The sequence below is a fragment of the Notamacropus eugenii genome, chromosome 5 (assembly GCF_028372415.1).
Source record: "Notamacropus eugenii isolate mMacEug1 chromosome 5, mMacEug1.pri_v2, whole genome shotgun sequence".
Classification (NCBI taxonomy): Eukaryota; Metazoa; Chordata; class Mammalia; order Diprotodontia; family Macropodidae; genus Notamacropus; species Notamacropus eugenii.
The window spans coordinates 178375265-178397794 of record NC_092876.1 but is presented as its reverse complement, the minus strand read 5'-3'; the positions used below and the strand labels follow the sequence as shown (position 1 = coordinate 178397794).

Genomic DNA, 22530 nt, shown 5'->3' with positions numbered 1-22530 from the left:
CCCACACAGCCTGGATCCACCGAACCTGGCCTTTCTTCTACACTGGGGAGGGAGGAGTGGGAGATGGGATGCAACAACAATCGAACCATTTTCTAAATGGAATCAAACATTCATGAGCGGTAATAATTAGGAGATAACTATCCTCTTCAGCAGCTCCAGGCACTCGACCTCTGGCCCCTTGCCTCTCAGCACACCTGAAATTGCAATTATCTCACCCCCATCAACCCACACCCTGCGCTGCATATTCAGATGAACTTCTGTAGACATCCAGGCCACGTCTCTCCCCTCCCCCACTCCTGATGGCCAACAATCGTTACTTGTGCCGATTAAACCCCCCAGGGTCAGGAGTGGCCTCCACATTCAATGTGGGCTGGGTCACACACCTCTCCCAGGCTCTCAGGAAAAACACCTGGCAAGCACATCTACTTCTTCTATTAGACATTCCTGTTCTGATGCCAGATTGAAGTCAAACTACTCTTTTTGCATACAAAGAACTTGGCTTTTTGTGACCTTATCAAGGTGATTGCTATGAAATCTTCCAAAGAGACCAGGGACTGGACTAGATAATCCCTCAAATGACCTTCCTCCCCATTTTTAGGCATATGATTTATGGTATTGCTTTTGTTTGTGTTTAGACACATTTATTTTATCTGTTCCTGATACCTCCCCCCCACCCTCTGACCTCTGAATGGACAGATCTTGGTCAAGGGGACCCTTTAATCTCTCATTTCAGTAATGCCCCCAAAATGTTCTGCTTCACTGGGTGTAATTGTTGAGTGATTCTTCAAAGCCAAAGAACAAATTCAAATCCTCTAGAGTCAGCAACCCTCCTCCCTCAGCACTACCACATCTTGGCAATTCGGATATTTTTTGTTGAAGCTAAGATTTCCCTCTAGTCCAGATCAAAAGCATGGCCGAAAATGCAAATAAGTGGGACTGGTAGGTTGGTGGAAGTCATTCATTATGCTTGTAGAGTTCTTAGTCAAAAAGAAAGCAAGATCCCTGGAAATCCAAAGAACTTAGCTTTGGCTTGTCTCTGTGGATCTTCAAAAGCTCAGAAAACTTTCCTTCTGAGTGTCACCCTTGTTGAGGACACAGAAGTACCTTCCAGTTTAGATTCTCTGTCTTAATCCTCTTCCTGGTACTTAGATTCTATTTCCATGTTCTAGATCCAGAATTTCTGGATCCTGGAAGAGTAGGTCAGTTGTCAGGAATTGTTGTAGTTTCCCTAAATGCTCTTGCCATCCTATTCAGTGAACTGTGAGGGGCTGAGAATCCCATCTGGATCTTCTGAACAATGACACATTTGTAATCTATTGCAACACTCTGTGGATATTCCTGGAGCAACATCCAAGAGCAATACAATGAGTCTAGCATCTCACATACAAGGTGAAATTTACTCAACCGCTATGGTTTACCAATGATGACCAGTAAAAACTAGTTAGAGATGTTATCTCAGTTTTGGCAAACTGGCAGCTCAGCCCTTGGCAGTGGTATGAGTAACTGAGAACCAAGAACTAATCTTTTTCCAGTTCCAATTAGGGCACTAGCGTCTGATATATCTTTATTATCCAATTATCATTTCTTTACACTAATGAGATTAAAGTAGGGGAGGTAAAGTTTTTAAGAATTTGTACTCCAAGTGGTTCAAAATTCTCTAGGTGTGAATATGCCTCCGTGTGTTCATCTCAGCTCCTAAAATGTCCTTTTCGGTAACTTCAGGCATTCCAGGGAAGAAGAAGAGATTGAAAGGATAGTCTAGGGAGGGGCCTTAGAAAGAAGGGCAGGGGCCCCAGAATAGAGGAAAGGATTTATCAAGCACCTACTATGTGTTAGGCACTGAGTTTCTGTGAAGAGCCAGGGGGATAAACCTTCCTCATATCCACTCCCATTTTTCCCTAGTAATAATAATGAACATTTCTACAGCACTTTAAGGTTTACAAAGAGCTATAATAATACTAATAGCAAACATTTATAGAGCTCTCACTATGGGCCAGCATTCTGCTAAGCATTTTATGATTATGATCTCCTTTGATCCTCATAATGACCCAGGGAGATAGGTGCTATAATTATCCCCATTTTACAGATGAGGAAACAGAGGCAAATGTGACTTGCCCAGGGTCACACAGCTAAGTGTCTGAGGCTGAATTTGAACTCAAGTCTCCCTGATTCCAGGCCCAGGGAGCATTTACTGCCCCCTGTCCCTAATGAGGGTCCAGACCTGCTTGCCCAGCAGATGGCAAGTTAGGGAGGTTCCTCACCCCAGAGACAACCTTGTTCTGTTACCCTGATACAAATGGGGCCCCTGAATTCAGCCCTACCGGACCTCCTACACTCTGTTGATCTTAAAGAAGTTACCATGAGTCATTCTGGTCTCCTCCCAGTCCCTGTGCCCTATACAGTCTCACCCTTGGGAACATGCATGGCATGTTCACATTCCCACCCCTTTCCCCTTCATTTATCCAGATCCTACCCATCCTCCAAAGCCCAGGTCACATGACTCCTCCAGGAAGTATTCCCTGACTACCCCAGCCCACTTTGGTCTCTCCCTTCTCTGCAGTACACTTTGACACTTAATTATACATTTATGCATCTACATATACAATTATACATTGTCCTACTTTGTTTACTAATCATTTCCTGTGCCTTGTTTCTCCAATTAGACTGAAAGTCCTGAGACACAAACTGTCTAAAGTTATACAGCTAAAGATATATTTTGACCTGATTTCACTTGGACAGGGAACTGTGAGTGAGAGAACCTTCTTCTATGGGATAGAAACTACAATTGCTCTGGGATTTAGAGATGCCTGGGATGGCTAAAGGACTGACTTGCCCAGGGTGGCAGAGCCAGTATATGTCAAAGAGGGGACTTGAACCCAGATCCTCCTCATTCTCAGGTCGTCCTGAATCTTCCCTACAATTTACTGTGCTCTGCTGCCTCTTGAAGTATTATGTAAATGGGAATTACCATAATAGTCCTTTATTAAAAGGACCTGAGTTTGCACTTGTATCCACATCTCATCTTGCTTATGCTTCATCAGGCAGAATCTTTACACTGAGAATCTATCTTTTAAAAATCCTTCTCAGGTTCCAGTGCCCCAAAGAACATCCAGTTATTTGTATAAGGGCCTAAAGGGAAACAAACACTACACTTTTGGGGGAGGAGAAGAAGAGGCCAATGTTTTGGGGGTGGTTTTAATTCCATTTAAATCTCATTCCTTTACCTTCTCCCCACCTGTAGAGAAAGGCTGCCTTTGAAGACAATGTGAATGAAGAGGCTCTGTAAGGGTCTGTCACCCCCAACCTGAAATTCTCTCTACGCCATTCATCTAGATTATAGAATGATAGGGATGTTATGTGGAAATAACACTGTTAATAGGAGAAAAAAGTGGGGCTCTACCTTTCTTTTTACCCAAGGCCACCCTTATGTTCAATAACATTGGCAGCAGAGACAACTGATGGAAATGAAGGCTAGATCTGAAATTAGAAAAACTAGATTTGAATCTCATCTCTCCTATGTGACTTCAGACAAGTCACTTACTTTACAGACTAGAGAGTCTCAGTTTCTTCATATGTGCAAGGAGAAGGTTAGACTGAAAGATCTCTAAGGGTCCATTCAGCTATAAATCCTTATAGTCTCCAAAGGTAAGAATTCCAGAGGACCAAGCCAAAGAAATTTCAGAGAATTCTGAGAATTCAGAGAATTCCAATTTCAAAACTGGAAGGGACCTTAGGCATCATCCTGTACACCCCACCCTCCTTTCATAGCTAATGAAACTAAAGCAGAAGCAGAATGATTTCCCCAATATCACAAAGCTTGCTAGAATTTCCAACCACCAAAAACCCTTGAAATGACATGAATTTTTTTTTTTTTTTTACCATTTTCTTCCATTTCATCCTGCGATTTTGATACCAAGTCTTTACTTGGAGTTGAGTGAGTCCCAGAGACTGAGCAAGGTCCAACCTAGAAGGCAAAAGACATAGAGGTGTAATGTGTCCTTTTCTCCCACATAAGCCAACACTAGCTCTTCCTGAAAAAATTCCTATGGATGAGAATTCCTAGATTAAATGTTCTTAACCTTGTTTATGTCATGGACTCCTTTGGCAGTCTGGCACTGCCTATGGTCTCCTCACAATGTTTTTTAAATACATAAAATAAAATAGGCTAATGGAGCCCCATTACCTTGGGGGTCTTCAAGTAGAGGCTGGAGGACCATTTGTCACCAGTGTTATAATAGAGGTTCTTTTCATGTGTGGTTAGTTCACTACTGAGAGTAGTTAGTCACCAAGATCCCTTCTAGCTCTACAAGTCTATGATCGTCTTGCTGCCCTACACTTCTCTTTCAGACCTTTAGTCTTGTATTCTCCTCTAACACTAAGTCCATTCATCTTGTCATTGGCTCCTTTCTCTGCTATTTAATATTTGTGGAACCTTTGACAAGTCACTTCACAACCCCTGAGATTCAAATTTGTCATGATTAGAGCACTGAGTCTCTAAGAGGAAGTACCTTGTAGCCCAGACTCTGAGACTCCATAATTCAGTGATTCTATGATCCTGCATTTCTCCATTGCCTCTGAGGGGCAGCTAGGGGGTGCGGTGGATAGAGCACCAGTGCAGGAGTCAGGAGGACCTGAGTTCAAATCTCACCTCAGACACTTGACACTCACTAATTGTGTGACCTTGGGCAAGTCACTTAATCCCAATTGCCTCATCCTGGGTCATCTCCAGTCATCCTGATGAATATCTGGTCACTGGATTCAGATGACTCTAGAGGAGAAGTAAGGCTGGTGACCTGCACAGTCCTTCCTCACTCAAAACAAAGTCAAGTGCAAGTCATGTCATCATTTCTCTGATGGCATGGTCTTCTTCAGCAACGAAGGACGAACACACATAGCCTCTTAACTGGAGAAACTAAACATCTATCTATTCTGTCCCTTTGGCTGATCAACCTTGCTCTTCTGAATACTAGCCATAATTGAAACTTCTAAAATTAAAAGGGGCATTTTGAATTCAGAGCCAAACTTTCTTAAGTCTCCATTCCAATTCAGTTTCTATGGCAGGGTTGCTAAAAGGCAGAAAGTTTAACTGAAAGTGATCAAAAGATCGAAGCCTAACAAATTCCTTATGCCAAACAACTCAGCCCTTTCCTCCTACATAAGAGAATTTTGTTCTTAACATCAATTCACCAAAGATTCTGGAACCTAGTAGGCAATCCCTCTAGACCTCGAGCCTCTCTAGTCTCCCTGAAGTCAAGTCCCTTTCACAGCCTTCTTCAGTTCTCTTTGTGACTCAGTCCATTTGAGGTCATCGGGTACATTAGTCAATGGAATCTCCACTTCAGTTCACAAACCTGCTACTGGTTACCAAATTGCATTAGCTCACCTGGGAAATATGCATCTTTGATTCATTCCTGTCTAAAGAAACATGCTTCTCTATAATCTCTTCTTTCTCCCTACCTGCCACCGTTACAACTTCTCTCTTCCCTACACATTTACCTAAATGAGACTGCCTAGGAAACCAGGGAAACAAACAGAGGACGAGGGAGAGAGCTCAGGGAGGAGTGATTGCTCATAGCCTCAGTCACGTACAGAGGTGAGAAACATCCATACTGGCAGACTAAGGCAGCAACTTCAGGTGCCTGCCAGATGGTGTCCACCTCCCCAGGCAAAAGAGCCAATCCTGTGCAGGTCTCCGGAGCACCTGAGAGATGCCTGGGCAGGTATCTGAGGCCCCAGGAAGGGTTTTTAGGAGCTATGGAAAAGCTTCTCTGCCTTTTTTTTAATTGGCCTGAAATTAGTACTTGGTTTCACCGATTCATCTCAAAGTCTTTTAGAAACATTATACAATTAAATAATATTGCCCATTTCACTTAACTGCAATGCCATGTCAGGGATTGGGGTCATAGGGACAGATAATGAAGATCTACAATTAATCCCCAGCTTCCTTTTAGTCAATGATTTCAGTCTCTCCTCGTAAACCTTTGATTCAAGCAGCTACCAGAGAGCTTAATAGACACATTTGCATTTTACTGCCTTTCTCTGTGATAGAATGAAAAGTGCACTAGATTTGGATTCAGAAAACCTTGGGTCAAACACTAGTCCTGCTTCTTACCACTTTCAGGACTATGGCCAATTGTTTAACTTCTCCTGGTCTAAGTTTTCTCACCTATGAAATGAAGGAGTTCAGCTACATGATTAGAAGATTCCTCCCAATCCTAAAACTCCTATGATCCCTCTAGACCAGGGGTTCTTCATCCCTTGGTCACTGGATGAAGTCTGTGGATCCCTCCACCCCTAGAATAATGTTTTTAAGTGTATAAAATAAGTTACACACGATTACAAAGGAAAACAATTCTAGTGAAATAATTATCAAAAGAGTAAATGAAACAAGTTCAAAGACCTGCCAGGTTAAGTACCCCTGTTCTAGACCCTGTTAATTCAGGGTCTAGTGAAACGATGAAACTGACATGAAACCTAGTATGGAAAGAAAAGAAAGAAGGACTTTGAGATTTCCCCAAAAGATTTACATATTTTCTCAGAAACTCTCTTCATATCTTCCTCTTGTTCTCTAGGTGATTAAACTTCATTTAACGGTCAGGACACTTAAGTACAGACAGTGGATGTGGTTTATCCAAGCCAAGATTGCCTCCCACAGGATAGCACAAAAGACCCTGGTCACCAATCCCAGGGCTTGCTCAGACTCCATCTCATTCAGACAACCGCCGTCCTCTTACTATTCCTACCCTTCTACTTCACTCTGTTCCCTGAATGACCCCCAAAATAGTGGCAGAGAGGAAGATGCCATCAAAACCATTAGTCTAATGACTGCGTGGATAAGTGGTTGCTCTACTGAGGCAACCCCTCACAATGGGAAATAGCTGAGGGGACTGTGCCAAGGGTGTGGCAAGTACAGACCTTAGTAACAGTCCCCTTGGTTCTCTGTGGTCACCTTGACCGGTATCATGCCACCAAGCAATGAGTTATGGACTGTCATCCTACCATGGCCCAGAGACTCACATAACTTTAGAACTGGAAGGAATCTTGCAGATTATCTCCTCCAATTTCCATAATTTAAAAAAGAGCATTTAGCTAGCTCACTGAAATGTCAGAAACATTGAGGGTTTTTTTTTCTAGAAAAGGATTCTTTCCCTCAAATAGAATATTATAAATTGATTTATAACTAATAATATTATTAATTAATTAATAACTACCCACACAAAGAGTTCTGGGAAACTCTTCCTATGCTCATTCTTCCTGCCTTAATCTATAGAACTGTTGTCTCCCTTACCCATGAGTTTACCTGTCTGGTGTGGATAGATATTTCTGCTTCTGAAACTTTTTCTCTAATCCCATGAGCTGCAGCTCTGTGAAGATGGTCCGGCTCCGACGGGGTTTTTTCAACCTGGGAGTTGGTTGTTCAGTCTCAGACTCACTGCTGGCTGGGGCCTCGCTGGCTGGCACATCAGAGGCAGCCTCTGAACTTGGGCGACATGACAAAGCCTGGGCAATACGAGGGTTGGCAGGGACCAGATGGGAGATAACAGGAGGCTGTCGGGTGATCACAGAGAGAAGAGGGTATGCCCGAAGAGAAGGGGAGCCTAGGAGACAAAATGAAAAGGCAGAGTCAGGGTCATCAAAAGGATCATGAGGGACAAAAAGGGATAATTTTCCTGATAACTAGAAAATAGGTAGACTATGAGTAGGTGGAATTTATATTAGGAAAATAAGGTTAGTTCAAATTTAGAAAAACTAGATACAGAAAAAGATTTTAACAAAACACAACACTCATTTACATTAAAAGCATTAAACAATCTAAGACTAAATTGATCTTTCCTTTTATCTGCAATGGAGTAACACTAGAGGCTTTTCCAGTAAGAACCAGGGTTAAAAGGATGTTCATCATAGGATGTAGTTCCAGAAATCTTCAGTTAGATAAGATAAAGAAACTGAAGGAATAAACATAGTCAAAGAAAGAAAATGAGCCTTTTTTCTGTAGACGATAGAAGGTTTACTTAAGAGAATTGCAAAGATTCAATCAAGTAAAAGAAAGCCAATTGAAATCATGACTTCGGTAACAGCATATAAATCTGCAAAAGCCATCCACCTGTATGTTCCTAATGAGTTTTGTTGCCAACATACAGAAATATAAATGCCGTTCAGAATGACCACTGAATGTATAAAATCTTGGTGGTTCACATACCAAGACACATAGAAATTATATGAACGCAGCTACAAAACACACTTTAAACGAAGATTGAGATGGCTAGAAGGTGAGTAAGTGCTCATGGTCAGGACTTGTTAATATAACAAAAATAACAATATTACCTAAAATTTTCAACAGATTTCATGCCATACCAAAGTACTATTTTATAGAACTAGACAAAATAAGTTTAGAGGAGCAAACACCCATGGGTTTGGGAAGTAATGAAAATGCTAAGATTATTCTCAGAGGCTGATTTGGCAATCGGGAATAGGAAGGAAAAAGAAATGTACGTTGGGCTCTGTAACTTCTTGTCCTATTTTATTTTTTGTCCTATTTCATTGTATTTTTCTTAGGCTTTGGATTAGAACTGTACAGAAATATTTTTTCTGAGACTAATATTCAAACTTGGCTTAAGGCCTGAGAACATTAAAAAAACTGTTAGTGGGGCAACTAGGTGGCAGTGGATAGAGTACTGGCCCTGGAGCCAGGAGGACCTGAGTTAAAATGTGGTCTCAGACACTTGACATGCAGTTGCTGTGTGACCCTGAGTAAGGCACTTAACCTTGATTACCTTGCCAATATATACGTATATATGTATATATATACATACATATATATACATATATATATGTATGTATGCATGCATACGTGTATGTGTGTGTATACATTTGCAAACTCCTTCATTACAGTCCTGCTTATATTATGAAAGATATTCATTAGTTAATTTAAATAAGATTCTGGGACCAAGGATTGTCATTGTGAAAGTACTGACTGACCTAGACTTTGTACCATTCTCATGTAAATGTGAAATTTTAATACTATCTTTTACTGAAAAAACAGTAATCATGATGATACACTTTAGGTAGGTACCTCAGTTTAACTGAACATATGTTTTTAGCTGCCAAAAGAAGAATAAACATGGAAATGAATCGACTAGAACAAATGGATTTTTTAATAATTATTTTCACAGAATCACAGAATCTCAGAATAAGGACTCAGCAGTTATTCTAGTCTGACCCCTACTTCAACAGAAATTTTTTTCTACAACATCCCCAGCAAGTGGTATCCAAACTTTACCCCAGGGACGGGGAAATCTACTATTTCCCTAAGGCTCTAATTGTTGAGAAATGTCTCCCTAAACTCCGAACTTTAAATTTGCCCTATCCAGTTTCATCTCATTATTAGATTTGTTCAAATGTTCTAGCCAGTTGAGATCTTCTGGGATTCTGATTCTGTTATCCAGCATTTTAGTTATTTCTCCTACTTCTGTGCCATCTGAAAATTGAGTAAGAATGTTACACAAGTCTTCAAGTCACTGGACAAAATATTAAAAATTAGAGAGTCAAGCATATATCTGTCAGGCACTCTGTTAAAGTCCACTGTCTATGATCCCATCTGAGGTTTCCTCAGCAAAGATACTGGAGTGATTTGCCATTTCCTTTTCCATCTCATTTTACAGATGTGGAAACTGCCTTGCCTGGGATCACAGAGCTAGCATCTGAGGCCAGATCTGAACTCACAAAGAGAGTTTTCCTGATTCCAGGTCTGGCACTCTATCCAGCTAGCTGCCTCCTTTGAAAACCTGTTTTCAAGGCAGCGTTGGGCCATGAATGACTACTCTCTGGGTCTCTCTATTCAACTAGTTTTGAATACTACATCTAACTGCACTATCATCATATCTCATCATTTTATTTACTAGAATACATGAATAATTGTCAAAGGCTTTGTTAAAATCTGGATAAAATAAACTATATCTGCATCATTCCTTCAGTTTATCATCTAGTAACTTTCCTCAAAAAAGGAAATGAGGCTAGTCTGACATGACCTGTTCTTAATGAAGCCATCCTGGCTCTGTAATTACTGTCTCCTTTTCCAGATGCTCATTAACCATTCCTTTATTACCACTGTAGAACTTTGCCAAGAATTAAGGTCAAAATCACTGGCTTATATAGTTTGCTAGTATAATTTTTCCATTCTTCTCTTTTTTTAAGTCAAGACAAAATTTGCTCTTCTCTAATCTTGTTATACTTCTCCCATTTATCCACTGTCTTTCCAAAGTCACTAACAATGACTCAACAATCTCACTCTTCAATTTTTCTAGACTCTAGAATATGAAATAAATAGTTCATCTGGATCTGATTTTTTGAACTAATCAAGGGTAGCAATCTGACCTCCTAAGTTAATTAATGAGATAATTAATTCTTTGTTAGCTCTTTTCTTTACAGTTAAAAGATCATTGTCTTTGGCAAAGGAAATGAAGTAAAATACTGTATAATTAGCTCCATCTTCTCGCCATTATGCTTAATCCAGAACTTATCTACTTTGACCTGTGGTCACACTTCAGTATTGATCTTCTATCAATTGTCTTTGGTTCCATCTTTTGTATGTCTTTAAAATCTAAGTTGGTAAAAAAAAAAAAAAAAAGCGTATCTGCATCAATCCCTTCTGATAACCCCACCTTTTCCTTTTTACCAGAAAGATATATTACTTTTTACGTCTTCAGAATGTCATTCTTGAGAGCTTCTCTGCTCTCTTGTGCTATTAGCCCTATATCATCTTATTCCATAGGATCATCTTTCTCTAATCTGATTGAAATCTGATTTCCCAGAATCCAATGTACATCACACTATGGCCAGCTTTCCTCTTCTCTGTCACAAATTCTAAAACGGAATGGCCATTTCATTGAACATTAACATCTCCATTTTATAGATAAGAAGTCTGTGCCTCTGAGAGGTTATGCGTCTTGCCCACAGTCTTAAGTATTGTACAACAGAAGTATAGTAGAATATAAAAGCTCCCTGGACACAAGGGCTGCTTTCCATTCTTTCTTTGGAGACCCAGAAGCTAACAGTGTCTTGCACAAAATAGGTGTTTAATAAAAGCTTACTGGATTAGGTTGGATTGTTTTTTCCATCTTACTAAGTCATCAGATACAAATTTCATAGGACAATCAGAATATTTTCAGACTTTACTATTTCTAAATTTTTTTTTAACATTTATATTTAAAGATTTGAGTTCCAAATTCTTTCCCTCCATCCCTTTCCTCCCCCCCTCATTGAGATGGTAAGCAATCAGATATAGGCTATACATGTGCAATTATGTAAAACATTTCCATATTAGTTATTTTGTACAAGAAGACTTGAATAAAAGAAAAAAATGAAAGAAAGTGAAAAATAGCACGTTTCCATCTTTATTCAATTAATACATATATATTTATATTTTACATATGACAAATATAATATATTTATACTACATTATATGTATTACATAATATTTATTCAATCAATATATATTATATATCAATATCAATATTCCTTCTCTGGGGAAGGATAGTATGCTTCATCATTAGCACTTTGGGATTGTCTTAGATCATTGTATTGCCCAGAATAGCTAAGCCATTCACATTTTTTTCATCAAACCATATTGCTGTTACTGTGTACTCTGTTCTTCTGGTTTTGTCCACTTCACTACTCAGTTCATGTAAGTCTTTCCAGATTTTGCTCAAATCATCCTGCTTGTCATTTCTTACAGCACAATAATATTCCATTCCAACCATAAACTACAGCTTGGTTAGCTATTCTCCAAATGATGGGCATCCCTTTGATTTCCAATTCTTAGCCCCTACAAAAAAAAAAAAGCTGCTATAAATCTTTCTGTACAAATAGGTCCTTTCCCCATTTTTTGGATATCTTTGGGGGATAGACCTAGTAGTGTTATTGCTGCATGAAAGGGTATACAGTTTGATAACCCTTTGTGTACAGCTCCAAATTGCTCTCCAGAATGGTTTGATTAGTTCACAACTCCACCAATAGTGCAGTAGTGTCCCAGTTTTCCCACGTCCCCTCCAACATCCATCATTTTCCATTTTTTGTCATATTAGCCACTCTGATAGGTGTAAAGTGGTACTTCCAAACTGTTTGCATTTCTCTGATCAATAGTGATTTGGAGCAATTTTCGTATGACCAGACACCTTTGTTTTCTTCATCTGAAACTGCCTGTTCATATCCTTTGACCATCTATCAATTGGAAAATGACTTGTATTTTTATAAATTTGACTCAGTTCTCTATATATTTGAGAAATGAAGTCTTTATCAGGGATACTTGTGGCAAAAATTTCCCCCAGTTTTCTGCATTCTTTATAATTTTTGGTTGCATTGGTTTTGTTTGTGAAAAATGTTTTTAATCTTATATAATCAAAGTTATCTATTTCACATTTTGTAATGCTCTCTATAATTTCTTTGGTCCTAAATCCTTCCATTTATCCATAAATCTGACAAGTAAACTATTCCTTGCTTTCCTAATTTGCTTATGGTCCATATTGAGATAATCATATAATTTCTGTTGGTTTTGTTATTGATATGGTCAATTAGGCTGATAGTTTTCCTAATATTGAATGAGCCCTGCATAAATCCCACCTGGTCATAGCGTAGGATACTTGTAACATATTGTTGTAACCTCTTTGCTAGTATTTTATTTAAAATTTTTCATGAATATGCATTAGGAAAACTGGTCTATAATTTTTGTATGGGGTCTTCATGGCTTGGGTATCTGCACCATATTTGTGTCATAAAAGGAACCTTATTTGCTTATTTTTTCCAAATAGTTTATATAGTATTGAGAGCAATTGTTCTTTAAATGTTTGGTAGAATTCCCTTGTGATCCATCTGGTCCTGGGAATTTTTTCTTAGGAAGTTTGCTGATGATTTGTTCAATTTCTTTGTCTGGCAGGTTACTTAAATATTTTATTTTTTCTGTTAACCTGGGTAATTTATATTTTTGTAGCTATTCATCCATTTCATTTTAGATTGTCAAATTTATTGGCATGTAATTGGACAAAATAGCTCTTAATAATTGTCTTAATTTCCTCTTCTTTTGGAGGTGAAATCATCCCTTTCATTTTTGATACTAGTACTTTGATTTTCTTCTTTCCTTTTTAAAATCAAATTAATCAATGATTTATCCATTTTATTGTTTTTTTCATAAAACCAGTTTTTAGTTTTATCAGTTCAATGTTTTCCTTACTTTCTTTTTTTTTTTTATTTAACTTTTAACATTTATTTTCACAAAATTTTGGGTTACAAATTTTCTCCCCTTTTATCCCCTCCCCCCCCAAACCAAAGCATTCTAATTGCCCCTGTGACCAATCTGCTCTCTCTTCTATCCTCCCTCTCTGCCCTTGTCTCCGTCTTCTCTTTTGTCCTGTAGGGCCAGATAGCTTTCTTTACCCCTTAACCTGTATTTCTTATTTCCTAGTGGTAAGAACATTACAGTTGATCCAAACACTTTGAGTTCCAACTTCTTTAGCTCCCTCCCTCTCCACCCCTTCCCTTTGGAAGACAAGCAATTCAATATAGGCCAAATCTGTGTAGTTTTGCAAATGACTTCCATACTAGTTGTGTTGTATAGGACTAACTATATTTCCCTCAATCCTATCCTGTCCCCCATTACTTCTATTCTCTTATGATCCTTTCCCTCCCCATGAGTGTCGACCTCGGATTGCATTCTCCTCCCCATGCCCTCCCCTCTATCCTCCCCCCCACCCTGCTTGTGCCCTTGTCCCCCACTCTCCTGTATTGTGAGATAGGTTTTCCTATCAAAATGAGTGTGCATTTTATTCTTTCCTTTAGTGGAAGTGATGAGAGTAGACCTCATGTTTTTCTCTTGCCTCCCCTCTTTATCCCTCCACTAATAAGTCTTTTGCTTGCCTCTTTTATGAGAGATAATTTGCCCCATTCAACCTCTCCCTTTCTCCTCCCAATATTTCTCTCTCACTGCTTGATTTCATTTTTTTTTTTAAGATATGATCCCATCCTCTTCAATTCACTCTGTGCACTCTGTCTCTATGTATGTGTGCGTGTGTGCATGTGTGTGTGTGTACTCCCACCCAGTACCCAGATACTGAAATGTTTCAAGAGTTACAAATATTGTCTTTCCATGTAGGAATGTAAACAGTTCAACTTTAGTAAGTCCCTTATGACTTCTCTTTGCTGTTCACCTTTTCATGGTTCTCTTCATTCTTGTGTTTGAAAGTCAAATTTTCTTTTCAGCTCTGGTCTTTTCATCAAGAAAATTTGAAAATCCTCTATTTCATTGAAAGACCATTTTTTCTCCTGAAGTATTATACTCAGTTTTGCTGGGTAGGTGATTCTTGGTTTTAGTCCTAGTTCCTTTGACTTCTGGAATATCCTATTCCATTCCCTTCAATCCCTTAATGTAGAGGCTGCTAGATCTTGTGTTATCCTGATTGTATTTCCACAATACTTGAATTGTTTCTTTCTAGCTGCTTGCAATATTTTCTCTTTCACCTGGGAATTCTGGAATTTGGCCACAATGTTCCTAGGAGTTTCTCTTTTTGGATCTCTTTCATGCGGTGTTCTGTGGATTCCTTGAATATTTATTTTGCCCTCTGGTTCTAGAATCTCAGGGCAGTTTTCCTTGATAATTTCATGGAAGATGATGTCTAGGCTCTTCTTTTGATCATGGTTTTCAGGTAGTCCCAGAATTTTTACATTGTCTCTCCTGAATCTATTTTCCAGGTCAGTTGTTTTTCCAATAAGATATTTCACATTATCTTCCATTTTTCCAATCTTCTCGCTATGTTCTGTGATATGTCTTTCTCACAAAGTCCTTAGCGTCCATCTGTGCCATTCTAGTTTTGAAAGAACTATTTTCTTCAGTGAGCTTTTGAATCTCCTTTTCCATTTGGCTAATTCTGCTTTTGAAAGCATTCTTCTCCTCATTGGCTTCTTGAACCTCTTTTGCCAATTGAGTTAGGCTAGTTTTCAAGGTGTTAATTTTTTCAACATTTTTTTGGTTCTCCTTTAGCAGGGAGCTGATCTGCTTTTCATGCTTTTCTTTCATCCCTCTCATTTCTCTTCCCAGTTTTTCCTCCACCTCTCTAACTTGATTTTCAAAATTCTTTTTGAGCTCTTCCATGGCCTGAGCCCATTGGGTGGGCTGGGACACAGAATCCTTGATTTCTGTGTCTTTGCCTGATGGTAAGCATTGTTCTTCCTCATCAGAAAGGAAGGGAGGAAATGTCTGATCTCCAAGAAAGTAGCCTTCAATAGTTTTATTTCTTTTCCCTTTTCTGGGCATTCTCCCCAGGCAGTGACTTGACCTCTGAATATTCTCCTCACACCCACCTCGCCTCCTGGTCCTCCCAGCCAGCATTTGGGGTCTGAGATTCAAATGCTGCTTCCTGCCTTAGGGCTTTTGGTGGGGGCAGGGCTGCTATTCAGTGTGAAATTAAGTTCAGGTGGTCAGGTTGGGGCAGGGCCGCCTCTCAGGCTCAGTTCCCTCAGGGGGTTTATGTACAGACCTTCCTCAGTGGATCCAGGCTCCCGCCCGCTTGGGGAGCCCCTGTCTGCAGCCGCCTCTCAGCTTCTATCTCCCGGGGGGGCCCGAGCCACGGGGGCACCCCACTCCCCTCTCGACCCACCAAAGAGACTCTCTCACCGACCTCCGTCACCTGTGGGTGGAGGGGCTTGTGCCGCCACTGGAGATCCTGTCCCTGAAGCCTGCTCGGATCTGTACCTCTCGGAGCCGCCGCAGGTCTGGGCTGGGCTCCGTGTCTGCAGCGCGACGGACCTTTTGCGAGAGGTTTGCAGGTCCCTTTGTGGGTGGAGGGACCCGTGTGGCCGCTGGAGATCCCGTCCCTGTAGCCCGCTCGGATCCTTTCCTCACGGTGTCGTGGCCACTGCACGGCTGCACTCAGCTCCCAGTCCTGGCGCCCAGTCCGCAGCGCGAAGGACCCCCCGCGAGAGGTTTGCAGGTCTCTCCGGAACAGAAATCTCCCTCGCTCCAATATTCCGTGGCCTCTGGGTGCACAATTCACCATGAGTTGGTCCCCTCTAGCCGCTCTGTGGGTTGTGGGTTCGGAGCTATGTGTATGTGCATCTTTCTACTCCACCATCTTGGCTCCGCCCCCCTTTCCTTACTTTCGATTTAATTAATCTCTCCTTGATTTTCAGTATTTCCAATTTCGTGTTTAACTGGGGATTTTTAAACTGTTTTTTTCTAGTTTTTAGTTGCATGCCCAAGTTATCAATCTGCTTTTTCTCTATTTTATTGATGCAAGAAACTAGAGATGTAAATTTCCCCCTAAGTACCACTTTAACTGCATTCCATAAATTTTAGTATGTTGTCTCCTTGTGGTGATTTTCTTTAATGAAAATATTGTTTTTATGATTTATTTTTTGACTCACTTGTTTTTTAGGATTAGATTATTTAATTTCCAATTAATCTTTTATCTCTCCATTGTCCTTTATTGAATGTAATTTTTATTGCATTATGATCTGCAAAGGATGCATTTAATATTTTTGCTTTTCTGCATTTGACCATGAGGTTTTTATGTCCTAATACATGGTGTAGGTGCGATATACTGTTGGGGAAAAGGCATATTCCTTTATATTCCCATTTAATTTTCACCAGAGATATATCATATCTAATTTTTCCAGAATTTTATTCACCTCCTTCATTTCTTTCATGTTTATTTTTTGATGAGATTTAACTAGTTCTGCGAGGTAAAAATTGAGGCCCCCCACTAGTATAATTTCATCATCTACTTTCTCCTATAATTAATCCAACTTCTCCTTCAAAAAATTACATGCTATACTATTTGGTGCATATATGTTTAGTATTGATATGACTTCATTGTCCTATCTTTCAGCAAGATACAGTTTTCTTCTTTATCTCTTTTAATTAGGTCTATTTTTCCTTTTGCTTTGTCTAAAATCATGATTGCTACCCCTGCTTTCTTTGTTTCAGGTGAAGCATAGTAGATACTACTTCAGTCCCTTACCTTTACCCTGTATGTATCTTTCTGCTTCAAATGTGTTTCTTGTAAACAATACATTGTTGGAATCTGGTTTTTAATCCATTCTTCTATCTGTTTCCATTTTATAGGTGAGTTCATTCCATTCACATTTATAATTGTGATAAGGGTGTATTTTCCTCCTCTCTCTCTTACCCCCACCCTTTCCCTCCTCACAAGTGTTTTCCTTCTGATCACTACCTTTCCTAATATACCCTCCCTTTTATCAATTCCCCCTTCTTCTCCTATTATCCTCATCTCTTTTTACGTCCTTATAGGGCAAGATAGATTTCTATATCCAACTGACGGGGTATGTTATGTCCTCTTTGAGCCAATTTTGATGAGAGTAAGGCTTAAGTTTTGCCCACCAATTCCCACATCTTTCTCTCCATTATGATAATTTTTTCATGTCTCTAATATGTGGGATAATTTACCTCATTCGATCTCCCCCCCTTCTTCTTCCAGGGCAATTTTCCTTCTCATCCCTTTATTTTGTTTTTGGGAGTATCATCCCGTGAAAGTTATCTTATATCCAAACACTCTATCTAAATATACTCCCTCTAATTGCTCTTCTAGTAATAAATTTGTTAAGAGTTGCAAATATTATCTTGCCATGTAGAAATATAAATAGTCTAACCTAATTGAATTTCTTATGTTTTCTCTTTCTTGTTTCTTTTTTTTCTGTGCTATGTTTCCCTTGAGTCTTGTAGTTGGAGGTCAGATTTTTCATTCACCTCTGGTCTTTTAATTAGAAATGATGAAAGTCCTCTATTTCATTAAATATCTATTCCACCCCCCTTGAAACATTATATTCAATTTTTCTGGGTAGGTGATTCTTGATTGTAATCCTAACTCATTTGCCTTTCAGTATATCATATTCTAAGCCCTCTGGTTTTTTAATGTAGAGCTGCCAAATCTTGCGTTATCCTGACTATGGCTCCATGATATTTGAATAGTTTCTTTTTGATTGCTTGCAATATTTTCTCCTTGATCTGTGAACCCTGGAATTTGTCTATGACATCTAGGGGAATTTGTCATTTTGGGATCTTTCAGGTGGTGATCAGTGGATTCTTTCAAATTCTATTTTATCCTCTAGTTCTAATAAATCAGGGGAGTTTTATTTGATAATTTCTAGAAAGATATTGTCCAGGCTTTTATTTCTTTTTTAATCATGGCTCTCAGGAAGATGCAATAATTCTTACATTATCTCTCCTGGATCATTGTCTAGGTCAGTTGTTTTTCCAATGAGGAATTTCACATTTTCTTCTTTTTTTTTTACTTTTTTGATTTTGTTTTATTGTATCTTGATGTTTTAAACAGTTATTAGCTTCCACTTGTTCAGTTCTAATGTTTAAGGAATTATTTTCTTCAGTGAGATTTTGTACTTTCATTTGTGCTTCCTTTTCCATTTGGCCAATTCTATTTTTTTATTTTACATGGTAAATTTTTGTATATCTTTTTCCGTGCTGTTTACTCTTTCTTTTCATAATTCTCTTGCATTACCCTCATTTCTTTACATAATTTTTCTGCTATTTCTCTAATATGCTATCTTAAATTCTTTTTAAGCTCTTCCAGGAATTCTTTTTGGGCCTGAGACCAAATTGCATTTTCTTTAGAGGTTTCATGTGTAGCCATTTTGACATTATTGTCCCTTCTAAGTTTATGCCTTTATCCTCTCTATCACCATAGTAACTTTTTGTAGTCAAGCTCTTTTTTTTGTTTTTGCTCATCTTTTCTGCTGTGTGTGTGTGTGTGTGTGTGTGTGTGTGTGTATGTGAGAGAGAGAAAGTCAGAGAGAGAGAGAGAGAGAGAGAGAGAGAGAGAGAGAGAGAGAGAGAGAGAGAGACTTCATGTTTTTATGTGAGAATTGGGCTCTGATCTTACACTGTCTCAAGCTTTTTATGCTGGGATTCTGGGTCTTCCTGCTAGTTTTCACTGGACTTCAGGGCTTAGCTGCTTGCTTTCTCTGGAGAGTAGACTTCCCTTCTGATTTGTACTGTTGCATGAGGCCTCCCTGTTGGCTTCCCAGGGTATGGGGTCTAGTTGTTGGCTTTCTCCAAGGGTGGGGTCTTGCTGCTGGGTTGCTATGATAACAGATTCTTTCTGGTGGCTGACCCTGGAGGAGGGACCTTGTTGCTGGTCTGAGGCAGGGGTGGGGCCCTGCTGCTAGGTTGCTATGGAAAGAGTCTCTGTGCTGGTAGGACCCAGGGGTGGGGTTTCACTGATGACCAGCCCTGTTTGTGGGGGTAAGGGGTAGGCTTCACTACTGGTCAGCAATGGGGCCAAAGCTTCTCTGGTGGCTTGTGCTGGAGGTGGGGTCACTGGGGTGGGCCTTGCTGCACTACACAGACCACTCACTTGCCTGGGGTCTGCTGGTTTGCAGAAGGACAGGGCCTCACTGGTGGCTTGTCCCAGGCTTGGAGCCTTGCCTCAGGCCCCCAGCTATGAAGCTGGCTGCTGCTGTTGCTGGACTTTACTGCCCTCCCACTCCAGTGAGACAGATCTTTCCTATAGGGCTGGTAAGTTTCTTCCCTGCTCCTAGACCAATTCTGAGGTGATTTTCTAGTAGTTTGGAGGAGAATTTGGGAGGGATACAGAGGGTTCCTTCCTCACTCCACCATCTTAGCATTGGAAGTCTAGCTTTGCTATTTTTTGAAACTGCATAAAATGTATATGCCTCAACAAGAGTAGAGGCATACATATTGAGACCAAAGATTAAACTTTTTTGTTACCTGCTCAGTCATATAGTAAGTCCTTCCTTCCTAAAGGGCAAAGGCATGGGGTTTTTCCCCTTCAACAATGACTGTCACAGCACACTTGACAGGGAAAGAGCTGATATGCTCTGACAAGCCTCCTGAGAGCCTCTCTCCCAACCCTCCTCCAACAAACAACCCCTAAAACATACTCCCTTTTCCGGTTGAGAAAGGCAAATGCCAAAGGATTGAATGGATAATTATCTGTAGCTTTCTAGCTTGATGGATTTATGTGTTAAGAATTCCTGGCCTATATGTCTTGCAAAAAAACTTCCAAACAACACATGTAAGACACAAACACACACAAAGATACAGGTGCAGACAGATAAAGAGATACATATGGAAAAAAAACTGCACTGCAATGCACAGAGGCATGGATAAAGAGAAATAGTTGATCCATGTACATGTGAGAATGAGCAAGCACATTCACACACACATACACACACAACTGTTCCTATAGATACAGGCTCACAAGTTTACAACTCACAGCTTCCCCTTGGTTGCATGGTGCTAGAGGCATAGAACAAAACTACCTGGGAACATTTTCCCCCAAAGAAGACCATTAAGTAGTGAATTCTGTGTGTATCTCTCTCCCAATCACCTCTACTTTCTCATGTGAAGCAAAATTTCGACAGCCCCAAGATCTGCCAGTTTCCACATCAAATCAGAGTCTTCTCCAAAACAAGAAAAGATGGTGATTGTCCACAATAAAAGAGTGTCAGTGATGTCACAACCTTCTCCCTACCCCCTTTATAAAGCATGGTCATGAGTCTACAAATAATCACTTGATATTTGCAGAGCAGCATAAAAAAAAAATCCAAAACCACTTCTCTTAAGATCAAGGCCCTGACTAACATAAGTTTTGGGGAGGGATAAAAGAATTAGTTGAACACAATCCAGAGTCTGAGCCTATGTGCAGAAACTGTGTGGGAAAAATGGATATGATGGTTAAAACTAACTGGCTGTCTTATATTAGAAGTGAGTTCTGGAAGTAGGAAATAAGACAGACAAGGTTTTTCATGGAAGCTCAAGTAATTGTGTGAGAAAGAGAAAGGGGTTAGGGGTAATGGAGACAGAGAGGGAGGGACTAGCTCATACTTGGCCACATAACCTCATTGTAACCAGTGGTTGGAGTAAACTCAATCTTTATGAACTTTGGCTTCATGTGTCTAAGAAAAATAGAAAATGTTTTAAGAGGCCAACTCACAGACCAACAAGATGTCTTGGCTATAGACTGGCTCATAAAGTGAAGAGAACATTTTGATGAGTTAAGTGTAAATGAATCAGAAACATACGGAATAAATTTCCCCAGTATCCACATGGAATTGGAAATCCTGAAATTGCCATGATGTAGGCCCTGAAATAGCTATCCCATCAAATAAAAAAGTTTAAATGCACACGCAGGCCTTAGAAATGAAGGGCAAAGAAGCTCCATTAGGGTTTGGAAGAATTGAAAAAGTTTGAAAAAGGAGCTTGGGACATCCACCCAGTGAAGGCAGCGATCCTCTCTTACGAGAACAGTGGTCAGCATTTATAGAGAGCTTTAAGGTTTGCAAACCTCTATTACAGGAATTATTGCATTTGATTCTCACAACATTCCTGTGATATAAGTGTATTGATTTCTCCATTTTACAGATGGGGAAACTGAGGCTGGGGCAGGTTAAAAGACTTGCCCAGGATTACACAGCTAATTACATCGTATGTTCCTTGGGGGCAAGGACTGTCTTTTACCTCTTTTTATGTCCTCAGTGTTTAACTTAGTTGCTTGGCACATAGTAGGTATATAATAAATGCTGATAGACTGATTGCCTGAGGTCAGATTCGAATTCAGGTCTTCCTGACTCCAGGTCCATCACTCTATCTTAACTGTACTATCTGCCTATATCACTTACTCAAAGTATCATAACACTTATTCAAACAAGCTCTGTCCCATCACAGTCAAGCCCCACAATAATTAAAATATTTGAAAACCCACAAGTCAAGCCTAGATACATAGTGCAAGATGAGTTAAGCCAACTTTGCAAACAGATTTAAGGATGTTACTTTACCAGTGTCACCAATCCATTCACTGATGCAGAATATAACCCCTCTACATTTTGTAGATGGTCTTGACAAATTGCTATGGATGAAAAAAATACCTCACCTGGGGGCCAACCTAGTAGCCAGATGGGGTCTTTCCACTCTTAGCTAAGCTGATCTTTAGATGACAGACATAACCTGCACTGAGCCTATACTCCCTTAGATCAGTAGAAGTGAGGTCCTGCCTCAAGGGCACAAAAAAATTAAAAAGTGATCAGAGTGAGGAGGAGGGACCTTCTTATTATCCCTGAACCCTTGGGTCCAGACTTAGACCCCTGAGAGCATCCCCTGCTTGGGGAAGGAGGTGCTATTATTGTCCCCATTTTACAAGTGAAGAAACTTGCCTGTAAAAGAGTTAAGGATGAAATGAATTAAGTGACTTGCCCAGGGTCACAGAACCAATAAGTTTTCTGAGTCAGGATTAGAATTTAGGTCTCCCTAACTCCAAGTCCCTTGTTCTCTTCACTGTACCACATAGATTAGATCTCAGTGTAGACCTAGATCTCAATCACTAACTCTGGAAGTTCAGAAATAGTAAATTTCGATTTGGAAGCACATTTTTTCATTTTCTGTTGCTTAGGAGGAGGACATGTGGGACTAGAAGTATTTGGTGTAATCTGCAAGGAATCCTATTTTAGCTCAATGTAAGGAGCTACTGAGAAAGAGCCTGGTTTACAGCA

The 22530-nt window shown here is 39.8% G+C and overlaps 1 protein-coding gene across 1 annotated transcript in view; it reads right to left on the bottom strand.

The window, feature by feature from the left end:
- The window catches only part of BARX2 (BARX homeobox 2), an 81716-nt gene that overhangs the window by 7174 nt on the left and 52012 nt on the right, over positions 1-22530 (bottom strand). The window contains exons 2-3 of the mRNA XM_072611581.1: positions 7301-7598; positions 3880-3964 (exon numbers count right to left, since the gene is read on the bottom strand). Coding sequence (XP_072467682.1) covers positions 3880-3964; positions 7301-7598 — 383 coding nt within the window. The remainder of the gene's footprint in view (positions 1-3879; positions 3965-7300; positions 7599-22530) is intronic.